The sequence below is a fragment of the Acipenser ruthenus genome, chromosome 3 (assembly GCF_902713425.1).
Source record: "Acipenser ruthenus chromosome 3, fAciRut3.2 maternal haplotype, whole genome shotgun sequence".
Classification (NCBI taxonomy): domain Eukaryota; kingdom Metazoa; phylum Chordata; class Actinopteri; order Acipenseriformes; family Acipenseridae; genus Acipenser; species Acipenser ruthenus.
In genome coordinates, this window is record NC_081191.1 from 65,022,210 (window position 1) to 65,038,941 (window position 16,732).

A 16,732-nucleotide genomic window follows, 5' to 3' on the forward strand; every position below is an offset into this window, starting at 1 on the left:
ATACTACTAATAAAAACACAGCAATATCTGTTCTTTACCATTACTTAAATTCAGGGAACATTTTGCATTGTTTAGTAAAGTTACCTATGACGCAAAAAAAAAAAAAAAAAAAAGTATTACAGCTACCCCTGCTTAATACTAGACGTAGTAGGTGCAACTTTTCTTCTTTCTTTCTACTAATAAAGGTGAGCTGAGAAATGTACCCTCCCCTCATTCATAATGATGCTGCCAGCAGCGTCCTGTTTAAACGGCGGAAATAAAACGAAACCTACTGGCATACTTCCTTCTCTGTATGTAAGAAAGGAGGTGAGTTGGGTGGTACCAGGCAGTTCGATACAACTTTTTTTTTTTTCACGAGAGACCCCTCCTGCTGTAGAGATGATGCTTGTAACTGGCTGCACTGTAGTAGTGGCAGCCTCAGTAACACGTCCCCCTGGAGACTAGCAGGAACAACACGTGATGTGTCTACTTATCAGGTTTAGGGAGAGGAGAGAGCAGCACTGTTAGAGACTGAGTGAGAGAGGAGTGCGAAATAAGAGACTTTTTCAGTCTCCCACTCTTTCTTTCCATCTTCCATGCTCGGGAAGAAAACGGGAGAAAGGGAAATAATAAGTTAGTAAACTTTGCACATCCTCAGAAACGCCATTTTGATTCCTCTCCGGAACAACTTTGCAGCTCTTTTTTTTTCATCTTGTAAGTCCATCATCACCATTCACCATCATCATCATGTCTCGGCGCAAACAGCCCAACCCCAACAAAGTCAAACGTAAGTACACGGATCCCTTTTCAATGCTGCCTTCTTAACTTTTTTCGAATCTGTTGCAGAGCTACTTTTGTGACACACAAAAGTTGAAAAAGTTGTAAAGATGTTGTGATGATGTTGGGTTTAGTTTTTGCAACTCCCCTTTCCTTCCTAGTTTCGTCTGGACCTGATGCTCATCCATTAACTGTCTGAGCTCAGGAATTTGACTTGGTCTTCCCCATGCACATTTATTTTTAACTACCTGGGTAGTTAATGGTAGTTAAAAATGTTATACAAACTGCATTCGTTGATATTCTTTGAACTTTTTCAGACTTTACTGTGGAATGATGCAGTTCGCTAAAGGTACAAAGTTTATTCCTTCTGTCGTGCGGAGCATCCATATCTATATGTACTTTGATCAGCTCTACTAATGCGGAGGGGCCATGTGTCCTTTTGCGTTTTGACCTTGTCGAGCCTGTTAGTTGTTATTTAATTGTATACACTTACGTAATTTAAGATAGTTTTAAACACATTTAATGTCTTTTAATTTAATATTTAGGTCATATGACATTTTGTTAATCGGACGTAAGTTTTTTTTTAAAAGGATAATATAGAACAGACATTAAGCATCGCCAGAAAACAAGGAAGTTTAACCTGCAGTAAAATATAGATTTGCTGTTTGATGATTTGCATTAATATCATCATTATGAGATGCAAATATATAATGCACATTACATATTGCTAGTGGTTTTTTTGTTGTTGATAAAAAAAATAGTCACAGATAAGAAATTCTTAAGGTCAAATTAGTCTTAAATGGCTGGAGATGGATTCCTTGTTTTGTGGGACGCTGAGAATAGTTTCACAGTGCAGATCAGGAATTGACAAGTTTAGTCTCTTAGGAAACTGCAACCTATAATGGTTGCTAGGGCGGGGGGACAGAAGTGTATTAGCATTTTGCATTTTCCGTACACTTGGGATAAGTTTGTGGATGTTTTATGCATTAATCATTTCACTTTTTTTACTGGACCATCCATGTCGTTCTAAATTGTAACACTGATCTGTATTTGGCTACCCCTAACGCGATGTGCTTTTTATTTTTATTTACTTATTATAAATGTTTATTATTTTGTTATCAGGCCTAGTAGTAACACTGCGGTGTTGGTGAAATAAATGTTGTGTTTTTCTCGCAATAACCTTTTGGGAGATTTAATATATAAAGAAGGAAAGTGATTGACCTTGTTCAGCATATTTACCCACTTTCCCTTTGCTGTTTGGAAGATAGAATGAGAGCGAAGATCCGGATGAGCAGTTGACATTCCATTACGAAATTCTACACGGCTTTTGAGCAGCAACAGGCACACACACACAAACACACACACACACACACACACACACACACACACACACACACACTTTTACATCTGTACTTTGCTGTCAAATAGAATTCTGCTGTGGTTGCCTGCAGTACTGGTGATGGCTGTTTGGAAAATTAAAACGACTTTTAAGAATAGGTCGGTGCAGGGTTGGATTGATTGGACGTATTTTTTAGATTTTTCAGTATTTCGCAAATATGTTTTTAGTTTGTTTCGAGTTTTCAACTATACAGTATTTAACAAAGTAAAGCGATATACTGAAATACAGCGGGGGAAATGCGCATTCCAGTTATACCTGAGCAATGTACTTTTGGAATTCTTAGTAGTGCACATTTGCATTGGTTTAAGGTCAATAGGTTTTTGACATACTTGTCGTGTGTGTGTGTGTGCCTGAGTTGCCCGTTGTAAAATAGTGTAGGTAGTATGTTTAAAATGACAGCATCCCTGGTTAGACAGCTAGCTGTAGCTATAAACACACATTTAATTCGCAGTTTTTAATAGCCAGGAACTGTACTGTAGGTTTTAAAAGTCGATTTTTTATATCCTGGATAAAATCTGTGAATGTCAGTAAATCCTGTTTGCTTTGGTGCTTGATGCTCTTTCAGTGACTGGTCTTTAGAGGTGCCTCCATTGAGCAAAAGTAAATGGTCTTTGTGGTAGATGCTCTAAGTTGAGCTTGCACAGGTGGTGCAGCCATTTTTGTTGCTCATTTTAACTTTACATTATGACCTCAAGGTTAAGTGATTTCAGTTCTGTTTTGAAGAGAGATCAGTATTATCAAGCCTATGCCATACATTACTAAACTAACCCATCTTTTCCTTTGGAAAGAATATTCTTTAAGTTGAAAAGGTATATTTTAAACATAGGTTACAGTCTAGAAAGAAAATCACAAAGCCAGGTAAAGGTATGTTTGAGGTTTTTTGGCAAGTTGAGTCGTGAGTATTTCTTAATACAGTGGGGTGTACTTTCAGAATCTAGGCGTACTGTTGTGGTTAGTACAGTTTATATTTCACAATTGATTCATAACATAAAAGACTAAAAGGTAGTTTCTTTTATTGTTTCATTATCTTTATTAATTTGTCTTTTTAGTTGCATCACAATGTATTTTTGTGAGTGGGTAGTTCTATCATTTAGGGCAGCTAGAGTAGCAACTAAATAACACACAGCTAAATTTAGCTCCATGGTAGCCTTTTTACACGCACATTCATTTATGAATGTTTTAAACATAATACTTGCAGAATTTTCAGGGTTATGACTTGAAGTTGTGATACATTTTCTGTGTGGGATTGTTAAATTGAGTTTTGCCCTAGAATGCCCTTGACTATCTGTCTCATTATACAGTAGTTCAGTGCTCTTGGAGCACCTGATATATTTCGGACGGTGGCCTCTGCAGGCAGACCTGATGCAGTCCTTTAGAATTTGAAGATTTTGTTCAATCACTTCTATCTTTGTGTTTATCCAGTGTGGGTTTTATATGAAACAAAATGCGGGTGCAGTGTGAAATTACAATGAGGTAAAGCTTCTGAACTGTTAATCACAAAACAAGTGGAGATTTTTAATGTTTGGGAAGTTCTACAATTTTTAAAGGAAGTCTTTAAAGATAGAGCCCTTTTAATTTTGAATGAAGAGATAAAAAAACAAAAAAGTTTTGCTAAAGATGCAAATTATGGCATGGAACGTTTTACATTAAAGCCTTTTATACCCTTCCTGCTATCTGCCTGCCTAGCAGCCAATAGAGCAGCGTTCAGTGAATAGTCTCCTGAGACAAAAGAATTAGGTGACGGGTGGGGAGTGTTTGTTCAGTGCGATTCAATCAAGTAGAACTAAAATACTTTGAAAAGTCCCAGAGACTGCCTAGCTGAATGACCCTACTGGGATTCACCTGTAATCTCCCAGACTTCAATAGGGTGGTATTAATAGGGGTGGGAAAAGCTATTGTATAGCCCCCCCAGAGGTATTGTAAGATTAAAAAAGAAAACAAACCAAATGACGGTTAGCTGACAATCCCTAAGGACTTTTTACACAGTCCTACACTACTCTGTATCTAATAGAAAAAGATTCACACTAACTCTTGTTATAAGATGTCTATTTTCAATAGACCCTTTTTATATACAAGTAAAACAGGTTAAAGCATGTGTTTAAAGTTTTGTGAATAGGGCCTAGTTTTACATATAAAGTGTGTCTATGTGTTTTGAAATGATATTTAAAATCCACAAATAGAAGTGATGGAAAGTACCTTGATAAAGCGTGTTTCACATTTTATTATTTTTATTATTATTATTATTATTATTATTATTATTATTATTATTATTATTATTATTAATGGGGACATTTGTGACAAAATACAATGTACAGTACATCATACTGTTCTGTACCTGCTCTATCTGTGGGTTCCTTCAGTCAGTTACTTTTGCACAGTGTATGTGCTTGTTGGCCTGAGGGTCCAGATGGGTTTCCCCCTTTGCTTCTTCTCTATTTATAACACATCTATTTTAAGATTATATTCCATCACAGAGCATGGATGCAGGTCTGCAGGGAATGAACTCCCTGGAGGACCATAGCAGTTGATTTTAAATAAATTTATTTTGATTTATTTTAACTGGTCATATAGAAGTTTCCAATAAACTTTGAAACAATTTAGGATCTCCTGCCCTACTGAGTAAACTGTACTGTACTGAAGATATATACACAGTAAGACACAATAAAATGCTCCCTAATGCTGTACTGACGTTCATAGACATCAATCACTGAAACCCTTCAAGTTAGAAAAGGGGCAGTTATTATCAGACATTATTGTGGATGCTAATATATATATATATTTTTAAACTATCAGCGAATGCTGTTTTATTATTAATCCTAAAAAGTGGGGAATTTTATGAAGAATTTAGAGCCATCTTCTGCAGTGGTGCTTTTATTGGTGTAACAAAGTCATCTTATTTTTGGATGACAAGACAGCAGTTGTACTGCATCATCTTTTTTTTGGCGATTGTGGTAAGATCATGTGAAACTGCTGAAATAATTGTGGAAAGATCACGTGTGGCAACCTTGTATCTGGCCATTATCCAGTGACCTTTGTATGAATATAGTGGAAGAAACTTGGGCATTTATGATACTGATACACTGAGTTCAGTTTGTAATGGGACACTACAATTTGGAAACACTGATTGTTATTCAAAAATAGATTTCATAGAATCAGCCGCCATCCCTGGGTAAGTGCAAAATAATTTCAGTAGGTGAAAAGGTGTTAAATGTAAATGTTGTCAATGACAAATCCATGACATATTCTAATTCAGCATGTCAAAAGCACACAATGTGTTGTGTTTTGGTACAGCACATGTTAATTCTTTGAGCATCAGAATGATTGTTTTTACAGTTTAATCTGAATTGTGTTGTGGTTGTAACTGGCCAGTACTTAAAAACAGAGTGACAGGTGCAAATACTAAGGGGTAGATGTATTAAGATGGGCCAGTCGCAGCGCAAACATACTGTAATTTGCATTTTCGTTACGACAATTCGCAAAGTATACATTTTGTTGTACGTACTAAGAGAAAATATGTTAATGAAAAGAGCAGCAAAATACTAATTTAAATGTTTGTTGAGTCTTCTTAGTGAGATCTCTTGCATACATTGCGAGAGTCGTGCAACGTTGTTCAGATAAATAGTGGGAGTTGAGTTGTGGTTTGCTGCAGCAGAGGCTGTCTGAAGGATAACGTCTACATGCAAGGGTGCAAGAATCAAAGTAACATAGTTTTTGTTAAATGTAAACGTCATCTATACAATGCATTCTGTTCCGTATTCATTTTTTCCTATTTTAATACTGTTTATATATATATATATATATATATATATATATATATATATATAAATTAAAGGCAGTTTAATCCCATCAGATTCTATAGTGGGGCCCCAACCTTCACCACCCAAAAGCTTTTCATAATCGTACAGTAGTCTGTCGCTAAACCGGACATGTTTGTCCGACATAAGGAGGTGCCGGGTTTAAAAACAATACAATAAAATCGCACACAATAAATCATTGCACTGAAATAACACTAATATGTTTTGGGCAGGCTACACATTACATTATGTACAAATATAAATCTGTACAGTAGGCCTATACAGTAGTAAAATCAAATGAACACCTGCACACTTATTGTACTTTAGCCTACTGGTAACACAAAATAAATCATGCTGCTGCATTGTACACCTCGGTGTGCAATGAGAATAAAAGATTATTTTAAATTGAAACTAAAGGATTTATTTTAATTATTTTTGTAACTTGGCCTACTTAGTAGTAGGGGTGTAAATCGTCTAAAGTTTAAACGTTAGTAAAGTGTCAAACATTTTTAATTTTGCAAATAACGGCTACTCAGTTTTTAATTTTTTTATTTTATTACTTCCTACCTTTGTCACGTGGATTCATTGCCATTGGATATTCACCTCCCAATGTCCAGCATGCTTTTGGTCACGTGACTAGTTTAAGTCTATGAAGCTGGATCTAGTGTGGAGGAGGAGGTGGGGCCCAGACATTCAAACAAAATGTTAGGAAATGCCATAAAAATTCAGGCTGAAAACATAACATGGTTGCTTTTTGAGACGATCGCAAATGGCATAGAACCAATTTCAGTGGAGGGTACTGGATTCAACTTTAATGTAAAAAAATCATAATCATTAGTAATAATAGATTTTTTTTAGCATGTTAAGGGTTTGTCCCACACTAGCCGCTCATGTTGTTCACCTCTGAAGGTTTAAATCTGGTTCATATAAAAAATGAAAAGAGTTTGGTGGTCCAATATTTTTGCTTCTAAAAAAGCTGACACAGCTTGCCACAATTGACAACCTTTACTTGAGAGATGACAATTTAGTTGTGTTTGTGCATCAGTAACTTATAAAGGGGAACCAAACTTAAACTTTTATTCTCAAGCAATGTCGTGCAGTTTCAGTAAGTATAATAGATGATACGTTGCAATGCAAGAGGCATCCTTTTACAGTTTGATACAGTTTCTCAGTTGATGGCTTATTTGGGAAAGCATTATATAGTTAAGTGATAGAGCTTGATAAGTGTATGAGGAAATAAACTGACTCCCGAGTGGATAAATATATTTGTGGTTCCTGCAATACAGCAACTGTTTTGAAAAATGCCTGGCCCATCTGTCTTTACGTATGCTGTATGTACAGTATGCCACACTTGTTTTTTTTTTTTTTTTAAATACACATGAAGGTGATTAACTTTATAATGATTCAGATATCTCTAGTTTTGTATTTTACAGCTATGGCAGCTTTGTATGTTACTAACAGACTACAGACTTATTCATAGCATCCAAAAATCCTGGCAAATACTTACACTTATGCATTTCTTTATTGAATGTGCTAACCCTGTTTCCTGTAAATGATCCACAAACACACTTTATCAAAGCAGGCAATAAAGGTCTTTTCATGTCCTTGAAATCAGAACTTATTTAACTTTCTGTGTAAATGTTTTGTAGGACCGCAATATGTTAGATTGTTTGTGACTGTTTTTCAGACACAATGGACTAGACAAAAAAATAAAACACAATACAAAAACATAATGTACAGTACGGTTCAGGGTGTTGTATCTGCAAGGAAGAGCTTTTGTTTGACATAAAAAAAAAATCCATGGTAAAGAGTATAGTTAATTCATAATTCTTGCTTTTAATTTAGAAATCTTGATTACACCATGAAATAAGTAATTTTAACTGCAACACATAACTGCATAGCTTTTCAAATGCTTGCAAAACAGCACAGTGCATCCTCAACATGGGCACAATCCTCCTCCACATCAAATAAGCCAGGTATTTATAGGGGGTTCAAAGTCTACTCGCTGATGTGTCATTACTGTGAAAGAATCCACAGAAAACAGCCAGCACCTGGAGCTGATAGGGGAGTGGGGGATAGGACATGAAACAGACTGTGTACTTCTTTTGCATGATGGTCTTGCAGAAAGATGGAGGAAGTAACAACGACAAGAAGCAATAACTTTGAGTGTCCCTTCTGCTCAAAGGGGGTCATGGGATCAAGTGTTTTTAACTGAAGCAAAATGAGAGATAGTATGAGGAGAAAGGGGCCTATACTGTATATTTCAGAACTGTTTTCTTAGTGGATGATGAGGGGAGGGGAGAGTAGGGGAGTGGGGGGGGGGTGGTCTTGCTTAACGTCCTTCATTTAAGGGAAGGAGTAACACAGTTGAAGAGTGATGGAGAGAGAGAGAGAGAGAGAGAGAGAGAGAGAGAGAGAGAGAGAGAGAGAGAGAGAGAGAGAGAGAGAGAGAGAGAAATAGTGTGAGAGAGGAAGGTTGCTTCTCCCTCTTGCTTCTTGCTGATTAAACAGTTTTGTCAGCTGGCAGTTGCCTGCCTGAGGATTTGTGATAGCTGCTAGAGGTTGTGGGGGAAGGGTGGTACTTCCAGCCAGTACTTGTTGCTTTAGTAGTGAAAGAGGCATCTTTCATACCTGTCTTTATTGAAAAGCTATTCATGGTTTAAGAGCAAGGAATTGGTTCCTAAAATAAATACATTAATAAAATACAAAACATAAATTGATAGGTATAACAGCATGTGCAGTAAAGCCACACCACCTTACATTTGTTTTGTGTAATTTTAAGTTCAAGAAGTGTGCTTATCTGGCTTTGTTTTTGAATAAAGTAAGCATGCAAATTAAGTAGAGTTGTTCTATTATTACATTCTTGAAAATGGGCTTAGAACAATTTGGTATTGCTTATGTTAACATAGCGGAAACGGACCTACATAGAAATAGATGTTTTCATATAAACCAGTTGTTTTGGACTGGTAGACGTTACTCCATTTACTGTAGTCTAGATAACCCTAGGTGAGGAAACGACCCAAGAAGTTCTTATGAAACAGTTCTGTACCAAATTTAGTTAGTTACAAACTTATGTGAATTGAAGCAGTTTCAAAGGGTTAACTGAAAGGGTTGTTCTTAAGGCCTCTCAATATAGTAAATAAGATAGCATGGTAATATCAGTAGTTTCCATTCTGACAATGACAGGATTAAATGTCAGCCTAAGGTTATTCTTTTGGGTAGCAACTTGCATTGTAGCACCTGCATGTTCTTTCGTCAGGTTTATACAAATGGAAAATGATCAATTTTGGGCAGCAATTACTTATAAAAGTACTAAGATGATAATCTTATAGATGCTGTTCTACTTAGAAACATGAGGATTTAAGCTTTACTAATTTTTGTTGTAACAATATATTATTGTGGATGCTTTATATACCTACTTTTGATGCAACATGTTTACATTAGTTAAATTGAACAAAGTTACAGTAAACTTGTTGTTCCTACTGTATGTTTGTCAATCAGTCTTCCTTCAATCAATGGCATTTTAGGGTTAGAGCCAAGTTCAACCCTACTTAAGTATTGCTTAAACAGACTGAAATTGGAGTTACGTTTTTTCCTTTTCTTTTAAAGCAAATTGTAATTATGAATTTCATTCATGAAATGAATACAGTTACACCATAAGGGTTTTGTTGCCTCTGCCTCTGTAGTCGGCTCTTTTGAAACATCCTTTGGGAATGATGCTGTTTATAATAACCTGTGACACAAATCTTGAGTGGTTTCCTTAAAAGCCAACGTTTTGTGTTTTGTTTTAAATAGTTAACTTAATGAAATACAATGAATAAAAATGAAACAACACAACTTAATTCCAACATCTTGATAGTGACTGTTCTTCAACACAACATGGTGGTTATTGCATGCACGCACCCACAAGCACAGTACAGGTGTGCGTGACGTGTGTGAGTGAGTGCGGAAGTTCCTAAGATCAGCAGCCAGCACTGCTAACTTACTGTAGAGGCGCATTCTTGGTGCAGGATTATTTTTTGCCACATGCTCAGAATGCGATATGTTAACACTCCTGTGAGTCCCAGAATTGCTCACCTGCCCCTTGCCCTGTCTGCTTCATACTGCCTGAAAAGGTGCCATTGTTTGTTCTGCAAACACTGGGTGCAGTTTGTTTCCAAGGTGACTATAGTCTTCTTGTTGCTTCTTGGCATAAAAGTTCTCTCCAAACACCTGAGAGCATCCAGCCACTGAAAAGAGGGGAGTGGGTGGAGAGTGAGGATTATTTAAATAGGAGCAATACCCAGGGTAGACAATAGACTAAGTGAGACTGAAACCTTTGGATAAAAGGTGGGGTCTTTGTAAATGTTGATTGTACAGTTGTATAAAGTAAAACGTATAAGTTTAACTCTAAACTTACCTAAAATAGTTTATCAGCGTTTAAAGTTAACTAGTTGTGATGACGAATTAATCAGTGAATGTGGGCTTTTGTGGACATTATATCTTCTTGTAGCACCTACTGTGTTCTGAAAATATACTTTGTAATTTGAACGAAGGATAGGGGCATTTCTTTCTTTTCATAGTAACACAATATACTTGCACTATATCACAAAATAAATCCCATTGTAAAGGTTATTGTCACCTACTGTCTTTTTAGGAACATTATGTCTGTTAAAAAGTTTTACAGATTGCCCAGCGATTTGCTTAAGTCTATCAGCTGTCGCAATGAATTGGCTAAACACCCACAAGTAATTCTGTACTTGAATATCAGTCAACATACTAATCCAAGTCTTTGTTAATGACATTAGATAATGAAATTAGCTCTGCTATAGATTTATTGCTTGTCCAACAGCACAACGCTGGCAATCAGTAGCAGCCATAACACTTACAGCACTTTATCAAACCAGTTTAACTAACAGTACAGTAAATGAATGGTACAGAGAGACATGTTTCTGTCTTCTTGTGGCCTAATCTACTGTAGTGCAAATGTAAGAGTGCTGATTTGATTCAGCTGTTGATTTAATTTTATTAAGACTTTTGTTGTCAGTAGGGCTGGGCAGAAGAGGACTTAACAATGCAGACACTTATCAGCTCAGTCAGAGGACCACTGTAAGAACCTGAAGAGACACCAGAAAGTGCACCACTTCAACCTGATAAAAGTGTACTGTGCCACTGAGTTTTACAAAAAAAGGTTTAATGGTTTTAGAAGACTGGTTTTTAGGTCCTTATTTTCTCTGTTCTTGCTCCCAGAACTGAGATTTCACTTTCCGTTGCATTCTGCATTTTGTGATGGACGTGTACTGTCTGCAAGGTCTGCAAAAGCAACAACATTAATCCAGAAAGACATTTAAAAAAGGATTCATGCGTTTTTACCACTGAAGCACTAAGATCTGTTGTAGATATGAAATGCATTGCTGAAATACATTTTATTGAACAGAACTGAAATTGCAGCTTGCCTACTGTAGCATCTTGCATAATGTATTAATTGAATAATCCGCTCGAATATAAAGAAAAACAATGTACAGTTTATGTCTACACTTCTGTGCTCAGGTTTTTTGTAATCTAACAGTACGTGCTGCCAGGATTTAAATACATTCTGATTTTGAAATGGACTCAGAAGCTAGGTTGACCAGTTAGAATATATTTGCATACAGGAAATCCTAAATATTCAGACTCTTGTGAACAGGAACATGTCGTGGGAGCTTTGTCGGATCAGAATGTGCAGTAAATTACTGGTGGGGACCTCAACTGAACCAGCAACCATTCAATCTTAATTTGATAGTAACAACTGATTACAAATGTATCTGTTTAAATTGTTGAAGCACGGTTCAATTCAAAATAATTGTTTGTTTCCTTGTTTTATATTAAGACATTTTTGGCATCACCAGCCGACTCCATTAATGAAAACATTTTAAAAGCTAGTTCTGTTCAGTCGATCTGTAATTCTCCCAGGGTCAGATACAGTATACAGTACAGCACTGTCTCCTTGCTAGTTCAGTATGCTGGAGAAAGGGCTGCTATCACACCATAGGGTTTCATTACTGCTTGTCCAACATTAAGAATAGGGTTGAGTTTGATAAGTTGCCGGTGGGATCAAGTGAATATATCCCTCCTACAAGGGAAAAAAGAAGATGCTGTTGAAAGAAAAAAGAAGGCAAAGTGTTCTGCTATCTGCTTTACTGTGGTTCATTCACAGGTTTCAGTAAACATTAACCACTTTTATCAGACCTCAGAGAAATGAGTTCCACAAGGAACACAGTACTGGGAGGAATACTTAGATTTTCTACTGAGGAGGGTGAAACCCATTCACCTTTATACAGTAGCTCATATTCTTTTGGGGGGTGGGGATAAGTGGTGTTTGTATTGGCCCTTTGTATTGTGCCGTTATTGACAAAATGTCTCATAATAAGTTGTTGTATTAAAAAAATTAATTAGACAAGGATTTTTAGATCTCCTGTTACCAAAGTAGCATGGCAACAAAAAACATGCTAAATGGGTGTTTGCATTACAACTGAACAATGATTATAATGGATGGGGCAGCAGGGGTGATGGGGGGGGAGTTTATGGCCTAGAGTGTTTAACCCCAGATATCCTTTAAGCTGTCTCTGAAGGCTATCATGCCAGGCATTTGAACCTGTACACTTTCATCAGTTGAGGTGTACAGTATGTTTTATGATAATAAATGTCTGTTTACATTAGCAGTGTTTGTTTTTCTAGCACATTGCTTCATTATAACAGTGCGTATAATAATGCTCGTTCAATAAAAATAATTGATGAAGTAGGCAATACTATCTTCAAATACTGTGATAATATCATTTTGTAAATACATTTTAAAGCCACTCCAAAATACAGGAAGTGAACAACGGTTGTGTACACTGAGTTCGTGTGATAATTATTAACAATATAATCCCACTTGAAGGAGATGCCAAAGGTGTACATTTTTATTACGGTAATGTTGAAAAGATTTCTCGTATTTGAATCACATTACACTAATTGTCTTGTCATCTGCCATAGACTTGATAATATAATGACAGAAATGAACTGCAATAGACTGTATGCATTAAAAAAAAAAAAAAGAAGAAAATGTATACAGTTTTTAAAGGAGAGGTGATTTGTCTAAAGAAATGACTCCACTTGATTCAGCATTTCCCTGTTTAAACTGTTCCTTATTGATGTCCACACAGTAGATACTAAATTAGACATGACAAATTGGTATTACAGTAAAATCACAATTGGACAGTAATTTGGGAAAGTGAAAGGAGAGGGACTCACATTTTAATTATATTTAAGTGCTTTCTAGTTCTATTCCAGTTACTGGTTTACCCTAGAAGAGTAAAAGGATTTAGCACATCTTGTAAACTGGCCCCTAGGCGTGAACATACACTGTGGTTTTCTTTCAAAATCTATGCAACAGAAAAACAATGTGTCTGTTATTTGGGGTGGGGGTTGGGGAGTGGGTAAAGAAGCTGGAAGGCCATGATGTGGGAGCGTTGGGAGATTCAGTCTGTGATGGATGACACCTTCTGCAGTAACAGTGCACTGCTGTCTGTCAGTCTCTGAACCTTGCAAACAGAGCTGAAGCAGCTGGGGCAGGTCTGCTGATTGGTCCAGGAGTGGCACATGGGGTGGGGAGGGGTAAAGCTACCACAGCAACAGTTGGCTGATGTTCTAGCCTTGTACTTTGGCCTGCATCCTCAAGCCTGTGTATAGCTTTGCAGGGGGAGAGATTAGCTTGGAGGACATTGTTGGATAATAGTTTCTTAGGAAATACGGGCCAACCTAACTGTAAATTTCTTACCCTGACTCCTCCTCTCAACTTTCATAACCAGCCATTGTAATACAGTGTGTGTGTGTGTGTGTGTGTGTGTGTGTGTGTGTGTGTTTAACAGCAGTTAAAGTAAGTCCCTAGCTTCAGTAGTTGATTCATTTAATTATTTACATTTCACGGCCAAAAACTAATACTTATATTTGCATTGCAGTACCACTGCAACGTATATGTCTCCACAAGTAAATAAAAAAATGAATAAATAAATAAATAAAAGCTTGTACACAATTGAATGCAAGGGGTAATTAGGCCTTGGTAGGGTCAGGAGAAAAAATAAATAAAAAACACAACAACATTTGCAACAAACCTAAAGCAAGTTTAACATACTACAGGTGTGTTACTAAAATATTTATTCCAAACAGTACTTTGGAATGCAATCTATAGAAACTAGACACGAGTTTATGAAAAACATCTTTTATTCAGTGGCAGCTGCAGCATCACGGATTGCATCTTGTTAATACTGTACCACCTAACCTTCGCTATCTGTGAAACACACAAAGCGGTAATCCCTGCCTAAAACTTCATCATAATAATAATAATAAAAAATAAATTGATTTACTTGCCACAACATGCATACCCGCTTTTGGTCAAGCTGATCGTTACTCCAAAATTGCGTTTAACATCACTGATCATTTATTTAGTTATTGAATATTGTTAAATATTCATTATATAACAGTTCATTTTGAAACTCCAAAGAAACTCAAACTATATACAGTCGTTTTCTTCAATGTGCACAATTTATTTACAGGCTGTTTGCCAGGAATAAAAGCCTGTCGTCCTGCTCTGGATTCAAGGCGACACCCTGCTTTTTTTTTTGGTTTACATGGAACTCACAGAGGGGCGTACTTACAAAGCATTTTCAAAACTGATTCTTTGGTAGGATGGGACCAGCAAATCAGACGCTAGTTAATATGAGCAGGAAAAGAAGAGCATGCCCACTGCTTGTCTGGCAGAAATACTGTAAATAGCAAGGCAGGGCGTTCTGTGCAGTTTCGTTGATAAACTTAAATAATGTTATTAACTATACGCGTTACAAAAATGTAATTATTGAATCGATTATCCAGTATTTATATTGATGTACATAATGAGGAATGGAATCGATCGAAAAAACGATTTTTGATTTAATCGTAGCAGCCCTAAAAGTTACACATGAAAAACAGTTCTTGCATTCTCCAGTATGACCTCTGTGCATAACCTGTCAGAAGCCACAGTGCTTGTTTTATGGTCGAGCAGCATTGTACTGCGCTGTTGTTGGCGCTAGTCTCCAGTCGAACAGGATTGGTGAGGCCTGTTGGATAACTCCTTGTCTCCATGATAATTTTCCGTAACAAAACAGTATTTTTCTACCTTTCAGACAAGTGGCCACACCCTATTCTCTCTAAACTCAGAAGGGACACTAGTCATGCTTCCAATTAGCTGTATAAAAAATAAAAAAAAAAGAAAAGAAAATCCTGTTCCCTTCGAAGATGTCACTTACCTGTAACACAATCTTCTAAAGAATGTGTTGCCTTGTTCTTTTCTTTAAAAAAGAACCCTTTCTTTTCTACCTCCTCCTCCTCATCCCATACCATAGCCCTACATCGGTCCATCCTGTTTTTGCCACACTAAGTACTTGCAGTAATGTAAGTCAGGCCCTTTTTACAGTTGAGTGAAGATTCAGTTTGCCCCCCTTGAGATTTGAAACTAAGATTTATCTATAATGTCTTTCAGAAAGTGGGGTTGATAACTTCACTTGCATCTGAGCTTTGTTGGCATTTAAACAAAAAAATGTGTTTTACTACTGGTTGTGAGAACTGGTAACTATTATTCCTATTTGACTTCCCAAGTTAAGTTGAATTCCTCTGCTTTTGTGCCCATAGAAGCCAGAATCACTGTGTTCAGTGCAAAATGTTTTTGTGCACCACACAACTACTTAGACCAACATTTCCTGTAACTGAAAACCAGCCTGAGACCGTGACCATTTACTTCTGCAAAGTTAGGCCAGCCAGCCAATAGACATTGGCCTCCTTCAATTTATAGACTGAGCAGACGCTGCCCTAGCTCATGAATGTACCATTTGTTGCAGAGAGGACAACTGTCAGATGTAAGTAACAACAGCCTGCTGTACTTGTGACCACCATAAAAAAATAAGAAACTGTGACTGGCTGCAGAGTGCTGAAGTTGGAGGTACTGACAAAAATGGAGAGAGAAAAAGAGAAGCTTCCAAAAAGTGACGTTCTTTCCTTTATCCGCTAAAATAACATGCATATTGTTCACTGGCTTGTAACAAACACATTGTGTTTTTGTACGATTATTCTCAAATTATTTGAGAACATACTTTATATATTTCCAGGTATTTCCAGGCATTATTATTATGTAATTATTTGGCAGGTACCTTTTCCAAGGCGACTTACAGGTGTTACAATGCAAAATCAATATTTAAATACAGTATAGTTTACGATAAGTGCAAATTATACTACTGAAATACAATATGAAATAAGATGCAACAACAATTTATATCTACAATTACATACTAGTAGTGCAATACTGTAATTGCAGGTGTTATAAAGCTGGATAGTAATGTTGCTCACCTCAGGTTATTTGGTTAGTATGAGATTTTACAAATAATTAAATTAGTATAGAAACCAGCATTGGATCTTTTGTTACTAAAATTATACTTATTAAGTACACAAATAACAGCAATTAAAATGCATTTGCTTAGATACATAAATTGTTAGGTTGAAATGACTAATCTAGTAATTTAGCCAAAAACAAAACACTGCGTTATGGAAAATTTAAAATCTCTGTCAAAAGCACCTGTGCAGAATGACAGCTGATGCTTCTGTTGCCAAGGGAGTCGTTTACTACCTTTAGCCTGCTTGACTTTTAACTCGCAATTGGCCAATGCCAAGCCATATCCTGGATAAAAACTCCTGAAAATATGGATGACACAAATTCAAATACCGTAGTGTAGGCGTCCGTTGTTCAGCAATCCAGTTT

General features: G+C 36.6%; 1 protein-coding gene across 2 annotated transcripts in view; it reads left to right on the forward strand.

Annotated features, from left to right (window-relative positions):
- Positions 1-292: 292 nt before the first annotated feature.
- Positions 293-16,732, forward strand: part of LOC117394804 (ras-responsive element-binding protein 1-like) — a 58,948-nt gene continuing 42,508 nt past the window's right edge. For both annotated transcript variants that reach the window (XM_033993398.3, XM_033993399.3), the window contains exon 1: positions 293-766. In XM_033993398.3, coding sequence (XP_033849289.3) covers positions 727-766 — 40 coding nt within the window. In that variant the 5' untranslated portion in view covers positions 293-726. The remainder of the gene's footprint in view (positions 767-16,732) is intronic.